This window comes from Bos javanicus, chromosome 3, assembly GCF_032452875.1.
Source record: "Bos javanicus breed banteng chromosome 3, ARS-OSU_banteng_1.0, whole genome shotgun sequence".
Taxonomy (NCBI): Eukaryota; Metazoa; Chordata; class Mammalia; order Artiodactyla; family Bovidae; genus Bos; species Bos javanicus.
In genome coordinates, this window is record NC_083870.1 from 113,582,593 (window position 1) to 113,597,615 (window position 15,023).

Here is a 15,023-nt window from a genome sequence, read left to right on the forward strand (position 1 = left end):
GGGCTGAGCTCAGTAAATCTTTAGTCAATTTCTGTTGAAGGGTGGGGCTGTATTCCCTCACTCTTGTTTGGCCTGAGGCCAAACTGTCCTCCCAGGCCTCCACCGGACATTCCTGGACACCCGTAGGCAAGTCTGGCTCAGTCTCCCACTGGCCTCTAAAGTCAAATTCCCTGGGGGTCCTCATCCCTTTGCCAGATCCCAGGTTGGGAAATCTGTTGTGGGTCCTAGAGCTTTCTTAACAGTGCGAGACTTTGTTTGGTATCATTGTTCTGCAGCTTGTGGGTCGTCTGCTCAGTGGCTTTATGGTGGAGCTAATGGCAACTTCCTCCAAGAGGGCTGATGCCACACGCTGGGTGACCCAGGTCTGCTGCAGCCAGAGTGCCTGTCCCCATGGCAGGCCACTGCTGGCCCGTGCCTCTGCACGAGACACTCAAACACTCGAAGGCAGGTCTGGCTCAGTCTCTGGGGGTCTCTGCATCCTGTTGCACACGAGGTTTTGTCTGAGTCCCCCGAGCGTCTCTGGTGGGTATGGGGTTTGATTCTAAATGTGATTTTGCCCCTCCTACGTCTTATTGCGGCTTCTCCTTTGCCCTTGGGGGTGGGGAACCTTTTTTTGTGTGGGGTCCAACATTCTCCTGTCGATGATTGTTCAGCAGGGAGTTGCAATTTTGGAGTTCTCGCAGGAGAAGATGAGCGCATGTCCTTCAACTCTGATACCAGAGTGGGAGGCAGTACATTTTTGTTGTTCCAAGTCACCCTGTTCCAGGCACTTTGAGGTGAACACAGCTCTCTCCGTTTTCAGTCCCCTGCGACCTGCTCTTGCAAGTTCCATGAAAGTCCCATGGTGTAGAGTTCTCTCACTGTCAAGAATGCTTCTTGCTTATTCGTACCTCTGTGCAGGGGAAGGTGTGGCCCATCAAAGCACCAACTGTGGCTTGCCTTCATGTAAAAAATCATAAAACTTGGTGTTGGGAAAGGCAGTCTCATGGAAGCAGTTTTATTTATTTATAAATTATTAAATGATTTATAAATAAGTAATAAAATATTTATTAAATTTATTTATTTGTTTTTGGCTGTATCAGGTCTTAGTTGTGGCAGGCAGAATCTTCGCTGTGGTACACAAAGTTGGTTGCCCCATGGTACGTGGGATGTTAGTTTCTCAATCAGGGATTGAACCCATGTCCTTTGCATTACAAGGCAGATTATTAGCCGCTGGACCACCAGGGAACTCCCATGCATGTAGTGTTTTGGCCTTCACTTGGCAGCGTAAGAGTGGGCCTTGGGCTTGGAACTCTTCCTCAATAGGAGCCAACCAGCCTATGCTAGGCTTATCACACTGTGTGAGAGTGTATTTCCCTGTTTCAGGTTCAATGACTGCTCTTCTGTCTTTGAAGTGCACGCATGTTATGGAACTTGGCCAACCCTGCTGTTACACTGTCCTCCTCAGGGAGGGGGCAGGGTCTTTCTACTGGGCATAAAAGGGATGCACGTAGGCAAATTGCTCTGTGTCGGCCATCAGGGGAGACTGGCTGGTTGTGGGTACCAATGCCCAGTGTTGGGGCTCCTCGTGCTCTGTGTAAGGAAAGTGTTCTTCCATCCAGTGCTTGGCTGTGCTCTTCCTGGTGATTCAGATACCAAGATGCAGTGGGCAGGGGTGTTTGGACTTCCACTCCTGGCGACTGGCATAGTGATGACCTTTTCTATTCCCCACGGAGTTGGTGCTTGGCTCTGGTTTTGCTGACAAGTGCCCTGTAATCTGCTTGACAGGTATGATAGGATTTAAGCTGGGAATGGAGGTCAGAAAGTGAGCCTTGGGGGAAACATGCAGGAATATAGCTGGGACAGAAAGAGGATCCAGAAAAAGAGCTGAGATGTTGCTGTTGGAGATCCAGGATCTTGGACCACAGCCTCCAAGGATGGTTAAAGGAAATGCCCCCAGCACGGTGGCAGCCTGTGTGATACAGGAGGCACACTGGCCTGCGTGCATTTGCCCCGTGATGAAATCTGTTATCAACGTGGATTCTGAATGAGGGAAAGCTTTCTCCCAAAGGAAAACGTCAGCCTGGCCAGACATGTGGATCATGGCAGGATGTCCTTATGGCAGAAGCCATGGATGCAGAAGAGGGTGCTCAGTGAGAAAGCTGGGCAGCCCAGAAAGTCCTACCCCATCTTCCCCAGGGCAGATTAGACGTGGAGATGTCACATTCTGTTGAGCACATGTGACCATCAGTCTCTGTAGTAGGATCACCTCATGGGTCTGAGACACAATCATTGCACAGGCCCCACCTCAGAAGGGTCTCACAAATTCTGGAGCTACTCTCTTCTGAGGAATCTGTCCTTTTCAGGATTTGGTCTGTAACTGACCTTGGAGAAAAATCTGAACATAAACTATAAGATATAATAACAGTACAGATTAATTCACTTCAGTCCCTAGCCAGAGTAGTGGAGGACTGGTACCTTCTGCATCAGAAGAGGATTCAGAGAACCCGCATGGAAGCACGGGGCCAGCTTCCTCCTGCCAGGGTGAGCAAGGTCTGGGCCCAGGCCCCCTCTGAGCCCCACTGCCATTACAAAGAGCTGCCTTGCCCACTGATGATTTAGATAACTGGAAGTTCTATCCCATGAGGTGATAAAGAATTCTCATGCAGCCCTTCTGCTGTTGTCCTCAAGGATCCTTCCAGATGTTTCCATATCGGGCAGCTGCTCCAATAGACTCTCTCCTGAGCAGCGTAAGAGGTGTCGAGTGTGGAACCGGAACGAACCAGAGAGCCACCATCCCCTCCCTGCTGAGAAAGCAGCCCTAGCAACGTAATACATTTCCCTGGATTAGCTCCGAGTTCACCTATGAATTGGGGTGAAAGAGTTTAAAGAGTTCTCAGATAAGGTCACATTCAGCAGAGGTTCTGGGTGGGGACTGGGGCAGAGGTGACTCCTCAGCGTTCAGTCCAGCCCCAGAGAACAGGGTTAGCAGACAGGTAGGAGGTGATCAAGGGAATGGGCAGACACAGCCTTGCTTTGGGTCTTGGATGAAGAACAAGAGAGTGAACTAGAATGCTCCCCAGAGGGAGCAGCAGAGTCAGAGGAGATTTTCCAAAGTAACGGGGCGTAATCTTTCCCTGGGTGAAATCAGAGGTGATGAAACATAGGCATAGTCTTAACCTGTAATGATTAATGTTCGGAGGGCACGCTGCCTTCCAATGACATGCCGTTTTACTTAAGTGACTTGATGATAAGATAAAGAAAAGGGAACAAATATAGGTGGCACAGCCCCACCAGCGACGGAGCACCTTCTGGTTTGTGCGGAGATGGCCCTGGGACTGCAGCTTCGGCGGCAGGTGCTGGCTGGACTGCTGCTCTGTCTGTGCGCCGGGCGATGGGCTGAGGCTGGGAAGGTGCTGGTGGTCCCCATGGAGGGCAGCCACTGGCTCAGCATGCAGGAGGCCGTGCGGGAGCTCCACGCCAGAGGTCACCAGGCAGTGGTCGTTGCTCCGGAGGTGAACATGCACATCAAGGCAGAGGACTTTTTCACCATGAAAACCTACGATATTCCCTACGCACAGGACAAATTTGATTCCCTCATGAAGACTCATGTACATATGCTTTTTGAAAGAGTACATTGGGTAACGATGTTTTTGAAAACTATGGCATCTTTGAAAAAAGCGTCTTTACTCTTTGAAAGGTCTTGTGAGGGGCTGCTGTGTAATAAGGATCTAATCAGGCACCTGAATGCCAGTTCCTTTGATGTGGTTTTAACGGACCCTGTTCACCCCTGTGGAGCAGTGCTGGCTAAGTACCTGTCCATTCCTGCTGTGTTTTTCTTGCGTTCAGTTCCCTGTGACTTAGATGTTGAGGGCACAGCATGCCCAAACCCTTTCTCTTATGTTCCTCGGTTATTAACAAGGAATCCAGACCGCATGACATTCTTCCAAAGGGTCAAGAACATGCTCTACCCTCTGGCCCTGAAGTACATTTGCCTGGTTACCTTCACTCCTTATGCACGTATGGCCTCTGAGCTTCTTCAGAGAGATGTGTCACTGGGGGAGATTCTTGCCTCTGGATCCGTGTGGCTGTTCAGAGGAGACTTTGTGATGGACTACCCGCGGCCGATCACGCCCAACATGGTGTTCATTGGGGGCATCAACTGTGCCAACAAGAAACCTTTATCTCAGGTGTATACTGCTGCTTTTGTTCAATCAGTGTTCCCAGTGGAGCACATTCTTTTAGTTAAAGAGATTTTAAAAACTTTTCACCACACTGCAAACTAGGCCCTTGCAGTGAAATGGATGGTTCCAATCACTAGACCAACAGGGAATTCCCAAGTGGAACATATTTAAAAAGAACAGCCTACTTCCACGTGCTTACTTAGCTACTGATCTTCCTAAAGATTTCTACCTCTTATTCTCCTTCACACACTCTTTGGCGACATCCATAATTAAAGTGCTCCAGGAGTGTAGTGTAGGTTTGTGATGGACTTTGAGACAAATGACAGGCAGGGGTGAAGGTACGTATTAGGTTTGACAAGGAATGGGGTGATTTGACCATGATGGCCCTTTCCAACAGCATCTGTTGTAGTGGTCATACAGTTTTCTCAATCAAGTAGGAGCCAAGAACTTGAGCTGTGAATCCATCCATCATGGGTTTTTTGCTTGAGGGTGTTCAATTGGAGGAGGAAAGAACTGGCAAATTGCATTTAATGTCCTGATACTTCATTGTGGTTTTGTCTTGGAAAGGTATTAGGGGTGGTCACTGGAGACTTCAACCCCAAAAGGAAGCAGAAGTTTCAGAGAGGCTGAATAAATAGAGTGGAAGGGAGACAAAACTGAGATGGAAGTCGGGCTCTCTGTGATCAGAGAGAGGAATAATTGAGCCAAGTTTCTTGAGATGGAGCTATGCTGACCAGAAGTTTTCTGACCAGGAGTTGGGGTCTGGAGTAAAGTGGGGGGATGCACAGAGTTGAATGGCGTGTCAGATGGGTGCTCAGCATGGGCCACTGAGGTCCTCAAGGGCTAGTGGTGGGGGCCGGAGAGGAGGTCAAACTGAGCCAAGAGCACAGTGAAGGTGGTGACAGGGATGCTGAGAACTGAGAACAGGAAGGGACCGAGCACATCACCACGCCTACCGCAGCCCAGTCACCAACCCTGCATTTCTATGGTGTGAGCTACGGCTTTCCTCATAGCGTCAGAGTCTGCTTATATTAACCCTGAATTATTGTTGTTGTTGTTCAGTTGCCAAGTTGTGTCCAACTGTTTGCAGCCCCTTGGACTGTAGCAGCAGGCTGCCTTGTCCTTCACTATCTCCCGGAGTTTGCTCAAACTCATGTCCATGAAGTCAGTGATGCCATTCAACCATCTCATCCTCTGTCTTCCCCTTCTCCTTCTTCCCTAAGTCTTTCCCAGCAGCAGATCTTTTTCAATGAGTCAGTTCTTCTCATCAAGTGGCCAAAGCACTGGAGCTTCAGTTTTAGCAGCAGTCTTTCCAGGGAATATTCAGGATTGATTTCTCTTAGGATTGACGGGTTTGATTTCCTTGCTGTCCAGGGGAGGCTATGCAGTCTTCTCCAGCACCACAATTCGAAAGCATCAACTCTTCAGTGCTCAGGCTTCTTTATGGTCCAACATTCACATCCATATACGACTGCTGGAAAAACCATAGATTTGACTATATCAACTTTTGTTGGCCAAGTAATGTCTCTGCTTTTTAATACACAGTCTAGTTTTGTCATAGCTTTTCCTCCAAGGAGCAAGCGTCTTTTGATTTTGTGCCTATAGTCACCATCCACAGTGATTTTGGAGCCCAAGAAAATAAAATCCGTCAGTGTTTCCACTTTCCCCCCATCTATTTGCCATGATCTTAATTTTTGAATGCTGAGTTTTAAGCCAGCTTTTTCACTCTCCTCTTTCACTCTTATCAAGAGACTCTTTCATCTTCTTCATTGTCTGCCATGAGTGTGGTATCATCTGCATATCTGAGGTTGTCGATATTTCCCCTGGCAATCTTGATTCCAGCTTGTGATTCAAGCTGTGTGGCATTTCACATGATGTGCTCTGCATATAAATTAAGTAAGAAGGATGACAATATACAGCTTTGACATGATCATTTCCCAATTTTGAACTAGTCTGTTCTTCCATGTTCAGTTCTAACTGTTGCTTCTAGACCTACATACAGGTTTCTCAGAAGGCAGGTAATGTGGTCTGGTACTCCCATCTCTTTAAGAATTTTCCACAGTTTGTTGTGATCCACAGAATCAAAGCCTTTCAAGTAGTCATGAAGCAGAAGTAGATTTTTTTCAGGAATTCCCTTGCTTTTTCTATGATGAAGTGGATATTGGTAATTGATCTCTGGTTCCTCTGCCTTTTCTAAATCCAGCTTGTACATCTGGAAGTTTTTGATTCACATATTGTTGAAGGATTTTGAGTATTGCCTTGCTAACATGTGAAATGAGCACAATTGTGCAGTAGTTTGAACATTCTTTGGCATTGTCTTTCTTTGAGGTTGGAGTGTAAACTGAGCTTTTCCAGTCCTGTGGCCCTTGCTGAGTTTTCCAAATTTGCTGGTGTGTTGAGTGCAGCACTTTAGCAGCATCAATTTTAGGATTTGCAATCGCTCAGCTGGAATTCCATCACCTCCAATAGCTTTGTTTGTAGTGATTCTTCCTAAGGCCTGCTTGACTTCACAGTGCAAGATGTTTTGCTCTCGGTGAGTGACCACACCTTTGTGGTTATCTGATGATTAAGACTTTTCTTGTATAGTTTTGTGTAGGCTCCTCTGTCTGTGAGCTATACCAGGCAAGAAAACGGAGTGAGTTACCATTTCCTACTCCAAGGGACCTTCCGAACCCAACCTGGGGATAGAGTCCATGTCTCCTGTGTCTCCTGCATTTGTAGGAGAATTCTTTACCACTGCACCGTCTGGGAAGCCCTGAACATAAACTATAAGATGTAATAAAGATCCAGAATAATGCACACTTCAGTCCCTACACAGAGCCTGCACGGAGGCATGGGGCCGGTCTCTCCTGTCCAAAGTGCAGCAGGCCCTGGAGCCTGGCGTCCTCCGAACCCCACTGTCATTACAAAGAGCTGCCTTGCCCACTGATGGTTTAGGTAACAGGAAGTTCTACTCCATGAGGCAGAGAAAGAGTTCTCAAGCAGCCCTTCTGCAGTTTTCCTCAAGGATCCTTCCAGATGTTTCCATTTGGGGCAGCTGTTCGGACAGACTCTCTCTGGGGAGTGCAAGAGGGTGTGCAGTGTGGCACAGGAGCAAACCAGGGAGCCACCATGCCCTCCCTGCTGAGAGAAGGCTGTTCTTGGGATGTTATATGTTTCCCTGGATGTGCTCTGTGTTCACTGACGATGGGGGGAAAGAGTTTGAAGCTTTCTCAGATAAGGTCACATGCAGCAGAGGTTCTGGTGGGGACTGGGGCAGAGGTGACTCCTCAGCGTTCAGTCCAGCTCCAGAGAACAGGGTTAGCAGAGAGGTAGGAGGTGACCAAGGGAATGGACAGGCACAGCCTTGCTTTGGGTCTTGGATGAAAAACAAGAGAGTGAACTAGAATGTTCCCTAGAGGGAGCAGCAGGTCAGAAGAGTTTTTCCAAGATAAGGGGAGCGGGTAACCATTCCCTGGGTGAAATCAGAGGTGATGAAACACAGGCGTGGAGTTATTCTGTAATGATTAATGTTCAGAGGGCATGCTGCCTTCCAATGACATGCCATTTTGCTTAAGTGACTTGATGATAAGATAAAGAAAAGGGAACAAATATAGGTGGCACAGCCCCACCAGCGACGGAGCACCTTCTGGTTTGTGCGGAGATGGCCCTGGGACGGCAGCTTCGGCGGCAGGTGCTGGCTGGACTGCTGCTCTGTCTGTGCGCCGGGCGATGGGCCGAGGCTGGGAAGGTGCTGGTGGTCCCCATGGAGGGCAGCCACTGGCTCAGCATGCGGGAGGCCGTGCGGGAGCTCCACGCCAGAGGTCACCAGGCAGTGGTCGTTGCTCCGGAGGTGAACATGCACATCAAGGCAGAGGACTTTTTCACCATGAAAACCTACGATATTCCCTACACACAGGACAAATTTGATTCCCTCATGAAGACTCATGTACATATGCTTTTTGAAAGAGTACATTGGGTAACGATGTTTTTGAAAACTATGGCATCTTTGAAAAAAGCGTCTTTACTCTTTGAAAGGTCTTGTGAGGGGCTGCTGTATAATAAGGATCTAATCAGGCACCTGAATGCCAGTTCCTTTGATGTGGTTTTAACGGACCCTGTTCACCCCTGCGGGGCAGTGCTGGCTAAGTACCTGTCCATTCCTGCTGTGTTTTTCTTGCGTTCAGTTCCCTGTGACTTAGATGTTGAGGGCACAGCATGCCCAAACCCTTTCTCTTATGTTCCTCAGTTATTAACAATGAATCCAGACCACATGACATTCTTCCAAAGGGTCAAGAACATGCTCTACCCTCTGAGCCTGAAGTACATTTGCCAGGTTACCTTCACTCCTTATGAACGTATGGCCTCTGAGCTTCTTCAGAGAGATGTGTCGCTGGTGGAGATTCTTGCCTCTGGATCCGTGTGGCTGTTCAGAGGAGACTTTGTGATGGACTACCCGCGGCCCATCATGCCCAACATGGTGTTCATTGGGGGCATCAACTGTGCCAACAGGAAACCTTTATCTCAGGTATGTATTGCTGCTTTTGTTCAATCAGTGCTCCTAGTGGAGCACAATCTTTGAATTAAAAAATTTTTTAAAAACTTTTTCACCACACTGCAACCTAAGGCCCTTGCAGTGAAATGGATGGTTCCAATCACTAGACCAACAGGGAATTCCCAAGTGGAACATATTTAAAAAGAACAGCCTACTTCCACGTGCTTACTTAGCTACTGATCTTTCTAAAGATTTCTACCTTGCATTCTCCTTTGAACAGTCTTTGTTGAGACATTATTAAAGTGCTCCAGGAGTGTAGTGTAGGTTTGTGATGGAATTTGAGATGAATGAGAGGCAGGGGTGAAGGTCCATGTTAGGTTTGACAAGGAATGGGGTGGTTTGACCATGATTGTCCTTTCATACAGCCTCTGTTGTAATGTTCGTGCAGTTTTCTCAATCAAGTAGGAGCCAAGAACTTGAGCTGTGAATCCACCATCATGGGTTTTTTGCTTGGGGGTGTTCAATTGGAGGAGGAGAGAATTGGCAAATACATTTATTGTCCTGATAGTTCATCGTAGTTTTGTCTTGGAAATATATTGGGTGTGATCACTGGAGACTTCAACCCCAAAAGGCAGCAGAATTTCAGAGAGGTTGAATAAATAGAGTGGAAGGGAGACAAAACCGGAGATGGAAGTCGGGCTCTCTGTGATCAGAGAGAGGAATAATTGAGCCAAGTTTCTTGAGATGGAGCTATGCTGACCAGAAGTTTTCTGACCAGGAGTTGGGGTCTGGAGTAATGTGGGGGGATGTACAGATTTGAATGGCGTGTCAGATGGGTGCTCAGCATGGGCAACTGAGGTCCTCAAAGGTTAGTGGTGGGGGCTGGAGAGGAGGTCAAACTGAGCCAAGAGCACAGTGAAGGTGGTGACAGGGATGCTGAGAACTGAGAACAGGAAGGGACTGAGCACATCACCACGCCTACCGCAGCCCAGTCACCAACCCTGCATTTCTATGGTGCAAGCTACAGCTTCCCTCATAGTTTCAGAGTCTGTTTATATTAACCCTGAATTATTGTTGTTGTTGTTCAGTTGCTAAGTTGTGTCCAACTGTTTGTGGCCCCATGGACTGTTGCACACCAAGCTTCCCTGTCCTTCACTATCTCCCGGAGTTTGCTCAAACTCATGTCCATGGAGTCAGTGATGACATTCAGCCATCTCATCCTCTGTATTCCCCTTCTCCTTCTTCTTCCCTAAGTCTTTCCCAGCATCAGGGTCTTCTCCAATGAGTCAGTTCTTCTCATCAAGTGGCCAAAGCACTGGAGCTTCAGTTTTAGCAGCAGTCTTTCCAGGGAATATTCAGGATTGATTTCTCTTAGGACTGACGGGTTTGATTTCCTTGCTGTCCAGGGGAGGCTATGCAGTCTTCTCCAGCACCACAATTCGAAAGCATCAGCTCTTCAGTGCTCAGGCTTCTTTATGGTCCAACATTCACATCCATATACGACTGCTGGAAAAACCATAGGTTTGACTGTATCAACTTTTGTTGGCCAAGTAATGTCTCTGCTTTTTAATACACAGTCTAGTTTTGTCATAGCTTTTCCTCCAAGGAGCAAGCGTCTTTTGATTTTGTGGCTATAGTCACCATCCACAGTGATTTTGGAGCCCAAGAAAATAAAATCCGTCAGTGTTTCCACTTTCCCCCCATCTATTTGCCATGATCTTAATTTTTGAATGCTGAGTTTTAAGCCAGCTTTTTCACTCTCCTCTTTCATTCTTATCAAGAGACTCTTTCATCTTCTTCATTGTCTGCCATGAGTGTGGTATCATCTGCATATCTGAGGTTGTCGATATTTCCCCTGGCAATCTTGATTCCAGCTTGTGATTCAAGCTGTGTGGCATTTCACATGATGTACTCTGTATATAAATTAAATAAGAAGGATGACAATATACAGCTTTGACATGATCATTTCCCAATTTTGAACTAGTTAGCTGTTCCATGTTCAGTTCTAACTGTTGCTTCTGGACCCACATACAAGTTTCTCAGAAGGCAGGTAATGTGGTCTGGTACTCCCATCTCTTTAAGAATTTTCCACAGTTTGTTGTGATCCACAGAATCAAAGCCTTTCAAGTAGTCATGAAGCAGAAGTAGATTTTTTTCAGGAATTCCCTTGCTTTTTCTATGATGAAGTGGATGTTGGTAATTGATCTCTGGTTCCTCTGCCTTTTCTAAATCCAGCTTGTACATCTGGAAGTTTTCAATTCACATATTGTTGAAGGATTTTGAGTATTGCCTTGCTAACATGTGAAATGAGCACAATTGTGCAGTAGTTTGAACATTCTTTGGCATTGTCTTTCTTTGAGGTTGGAGTGTAAACTGAGCTTTTCCAGTCCTGGGGCCCTTGCTGAGTTTTCCAAATTTTACTGGTGTAATGAGTGCAGCACTTTAGCAGCATCAATTTTAGGATTTGCAATCGCTCAGCTGGAATTCCATCACCTCCAATAGCTTTGTTTATAGTGATTCTTCCTAAGGCCTGCTTGACTTCACAGTGCAAGACGTTTTGCTCTCGGTGAGTGACCACACCTTTGTGGTTATCTGATGATTAAGACTTTTCTTGTATAGTTTTGTGTAGGCTCCTCTGTCTGTGAGCTATACCAGGCAAGAAAACGGAGTGAGTTACCATTTCCTACTCCAAGGGACCTTCCGAACCCAACCTGGGGATAGAGTCCATGTGTCTTGTGTCTCCTGCATTTGCAGAAGGATTCTTTACCACTGCACCATCTGGGAAGCCCTGAACATAAACTATAAGATGTAATAAAGATCCAGAATAATGCACACTTCAGTCCCTACACAGAGCCTGCACGGAGGCATGGGGCCGGTCTCTCCTGTCCAAAGTGCAGCAGGCCCTGGAGCCTGGCGTCCTCCGAACCCCACTGTCATTACAAAGAGCTGCCTTTCCAATTGATGATTTAGGTAACAGGAAGTTCTACTCCATGAGGCAGAGAAAGAGTTCTCAAGCAGCCCTTCTGCTGTTTTCTTTAAGGATTCTTCCAGAAGTTTCCATATAAGGTAGCTGCTTGGACAGACTCTCTTCTGAGCAGTGCATGAGGTGTGCAGTATATAACAAGAACAATCCAGGGAGCCACCATCCCCTCCCTGCTGAGAGAAGGCTGTTCTCGTGATGTTATATGTTTCCCTGGATGTGCTCTGTGTTCACTCATGATGAGGAGAAATAGTTTAAAGAGTTCTCAGATAAGGTCACACGCAACAGTGGTTCTGGTGGGGACTGGGGCAGAGGTGACTCCTCAGCGTTCAGTCCAGCCCCAGAGAACAGGGTTAGCAGAGAGGTAGGAGGTGACCAAGGGAAAGGACAGGCACAGCCTTGCTTTGCGTCTTGGATGAACAAGAGAGTGAACCTGAATGCTCCCCAGACAGAGCATCAAGTCTTACTTTTTCCCAGGAAAGGGGAGTGGTCTTCCGTGGGTGAACACACAAGTGATGAAACACAGGCACGGACTTATTCTGTAAGGATTAATGCAAACAGGGCACACTGCCCTCCAATGACATGCCATTGTTCTCAAGTGACTTGATGACAAGGTATGGAAACAAATATAGGCAGCGCAGGCTGAGCAGAAAGTCAGTAGCTTCTGGTTTGTGCGGAGATGGCCCTGGGACTGCAGCTTCGGCGGCAGGTGCTGGCTGGACTCCTGCTCTGTCTGTGCGCCGGGCGATGGGCCGAGGCTGGGAAGGTGCTGGTGGTCCCCATGGAGGGCAGCCACTGGCTCAGCATGCGGGAGGCTGTGAGGGAGCTCCACGCCAGAGGTCACCAGGCAGTGGTCGTTGCTCCGGAGGTGAACCTGCACATCAAGGCAGAGAACTTTTTTACCGTGAAAGTCTACACCGTTCCCTACACACAGGATGAGTTTGAGTCCATCACGAGGACCCATATTCATGTCTTTTTCCAAAGAGTACATTTTCTAACAAGGTTTTGGGAAGCTATGGCAACTTTGAAAAATGTGTCTTTGCTGTATGAAAGGTCTTGTGAGGCACTATTGCATAACAAGGACTTGATCAGAGACCTGAATGCCAGTTCCTTTGATGTGGTTTTAACAGATCCTTTTAACCCCTGCGGGGCAGTGCTGGCTAAGTACCTGTCCATTCCTGCTGTGTTTTTTTTGCGATCTGTTCTCTGTGGCTTAGATGTTGAGGGCACAGCATGCCCAAACCCTTTCTCATATGTTCCCAGGTTGTTAACAAGGAATTCAGACCGCATGACATTCTTCCAAAGGGTCAAGAACATGCTCTACCCTCTGGCCCTCAAGTACATTTGCCAGGTTACCTTCACTCCTTATGAACGTATGGCCTCTGAGCTTCTTCAGAGAGAGGTGTCACTGGGGGAGATTCTTGCCTCTGGATCCGTGTGGCTGTTCAGAGGAGACTTTGTGATGGACTACCCGCGGCCGATCATGCCCAACATGGTGTTCATTGGGGGCATCAACTGTGCCAACAGGAAACCTTTATCTCAGGTGTGTACTGCTGCTTTTGTTCAATCTGTGCTCCTAGTGGAGCACATGTTTTTAAAAAAACTTTAATTCGATGTGCTTCATTATATACTGATCTATCTAAAGATTTCCACCTCTCCTTCTCCTCCCAGCAGTCTTTGGTGAGCTAAATTTATTGAAGTGTACCAGTAGTTAGTAAAGGTTTGTGATGGTCTTTGAGAAGAATGAAAGGTAAGGCTGAGGGTCTGTAATAGGATTGACAAGCCATGTGTGATTCAACCGCGATTGTCCTTTTGAAAAGGAACTGTCGTAAAGGTTGTTCAGCTTTCTCTAGCTGAGGGAAAACAGAGAACATGAGCCATGAATTCCTCCATCAGGGGTTTTTGGTTGAAGGTGTTCAATAGGAGGGAGGAAGATCTGGTAGATTGCATTTGCTGCCCTGATAATTCAGAGTAGTTTTATCTTGGAGGGGATTGAGGTGTGGTCACAGAAGACCTGAACACCAAAAAATCAGAAGTTTTAGAAAAGTGGAATAAATTAATTGTAAGTGAGACAATCCCAGGGAGAGAAGTTGGGTTTTCTGTGATTACAGACAGAAATAAGTGAGAACATTTCTACAGAGATGGAGCTGTGCTGATCAGATGTCTTCTGGCTGGGAGTTGGGGTCTGGAGTAAAATGTAGGGCTGTACAGTTTGGATTCCCCACAGAAAGGTCATCAAGGTGGGACATGGAGGTCATTAAAGGCTAGCTGTAGGGGCTGGAGAGGAGCTAAAACTGAGCCTATGAACATAGTGAAGGTCTGGACAGTGATGCTGAGAACTGAGTCTCAAAGAGGAAAGATTTGTTATGAGGGGGTTGACCACATTTGCAAACCTCCCGTAGCCCAGGTCACCACACCCCAAGTTTTCATGGTGGGAACTATTGTACTCCTAATGGTTTCAGAGTCTTCATATGTTAATCCTGAATATGTGAGTTTAAGTGAAATAGGACTCTTGTGGGCAGGATTTGTTTTCTTATCCACTGAATCAACCATCTTTTTTGCCCTCTTTTGTCACATGTACTGAATTTATATTAACTTCCATGATTTAGTTTTCGTATTCTGATTTTTACATCTCTTTTCATTAACGTATTTATTATTGCTCAACTCTAACTTCATTTTTCTTTATTGCTCACACTACAAAGTTTTATTCTACTTTATTTCCTCTTCATGCAATGCATTTGTCCAATGATCAAACATGTATGTATCTGTGAGATTTGTAAAAAGTGAAATGTAAGGAGGTGGTGTTCTTTTTAGTTTTTCTATGTGAGTGTATGCCGGGGTCCAGCCCTGGCTAATCCAGGGTATTCGAAGGAGAGATGGCATAGGCGACCTATTTATTTAAATATTTATCAAAGATATAAAGAGTAATAGAATGAGGATAGCTCAGTAGGAAAATTCAGTGGAGAAAAGAGGCTGAGTAGCTTGGTTTACGCGGGAGACCAATAAAACTTCAAGACAAGAAGTTTGCACCACTTATGTAGGCCGCAGGCGTCCTTCCGTTCTCCCGAAGGAGAGGAGACACTGAGGCCTCCCCGGTCGGATCTTAGAAGCCCAGGCATAATTAGCAAGCATGGCAGGTTCCACGCTCCAGATGGAGACTCAGCCAGAATTTGGGAGAGAGAGCGACATGGGGAGACCAAGTTGCGGTGAACAAGGCCCGCACTTTATTTTCCAAAGTAGTTTTTATACCTTAAGTTGTGCATAGAGGATAATGGGGGAAGGGGTGGAGTCATGCAAGGGCAGCAGTTCCTGGTCCTAATCGAAGCCAGGCTTTCAAACTTATCATATGCAAAAGTTCAGGTGAATTACATCATCTTCTGGCCAGGAGGCCTGTTAACATTTTAAG

General features: G+C 46.8%; 4 protein-coding genes across 5 annotated transcripts in view; all 4 read left to right on the forward strand.

The window, feature by feature from the left end:
- LOC133244906 (UDP-glucuronosyltransferase 1A1-like) overlaps positions 1-15,023 on the forward strand; it is a 143,181-nt gene that overhangs the window by 47,639 nt on the left and 80,519 nt on the right. The window lies entirely within an intron of this gene.
- Positions 1,081-6,689, forward strand: LOC133244909 (UDP-glucuronosyltransferase 1A3-like). Its single transcript, XM_061412682.1, has one exon. The coding sequence runs from the start codon at positions 3,306-3,308 to the stop codon at positions 4,263-4,265; it is 960 nt and encodes a 319-aa protein (XP_061268666.1). The 5' UTR covers positions 1,081-3,305; the 3' UTR covers positions 4,266-6,689.
- Positions 7,792-8,739, forward strand: LOC133244911 (UDP-glucuronosyltransferase 1A3-like). Its single transcript, XM_061412684.1, has one exon. It carries the CDS (start codon positions 7,807-7,809, stop codon positions 8,722-8,724), a length of 918 nt encoding a protein of 305 aa, XP_061268668.1. The 5' UTR covers positions 7,792-7,806; the 3' UTR covers positions 8,725-8,739.
- Positions 12,267-13,241, forward strand: LOC133244910 (UDP-glucuronosyltransferase 1A3-like). Its single transcript, XM_061412683.1, has one exon. It carries the CDS (start codon positions 12,297-12,299, stop codon positions 13,224-13,226), a length of 930 nt encoding a protein of 309 aa, XP_061268667.1. The 5' UTR covers positions 12,267-12,296; the 3' UTR covers positions 13,227-13,241.

Bases quoted from the DNA above. Each gene is read 5' to 3' on its own strand.
- LOC133244910 (XM_061412683.1), top strand. From the start codon at position 12,297: ATGGCCCTGGGACTGCAGCTTCGGCGGCAGGTGCTGGCTGGACTCCTG.
- LOC133244911 (XM_061412684.1), top strand. From the start codon at position 7,807: ATGGCCCTGGGACGGCAGCTTCGGCGGCAGGTGCTGGCTGGACTGCTG.
- LOC133244909 (XM_061412682.1), top strand. From the start codon at position 3,306: ATGGCCCTGGGACTGCAGCTTCGGCGGCAGGTGCTGGCTGGACTGCTG.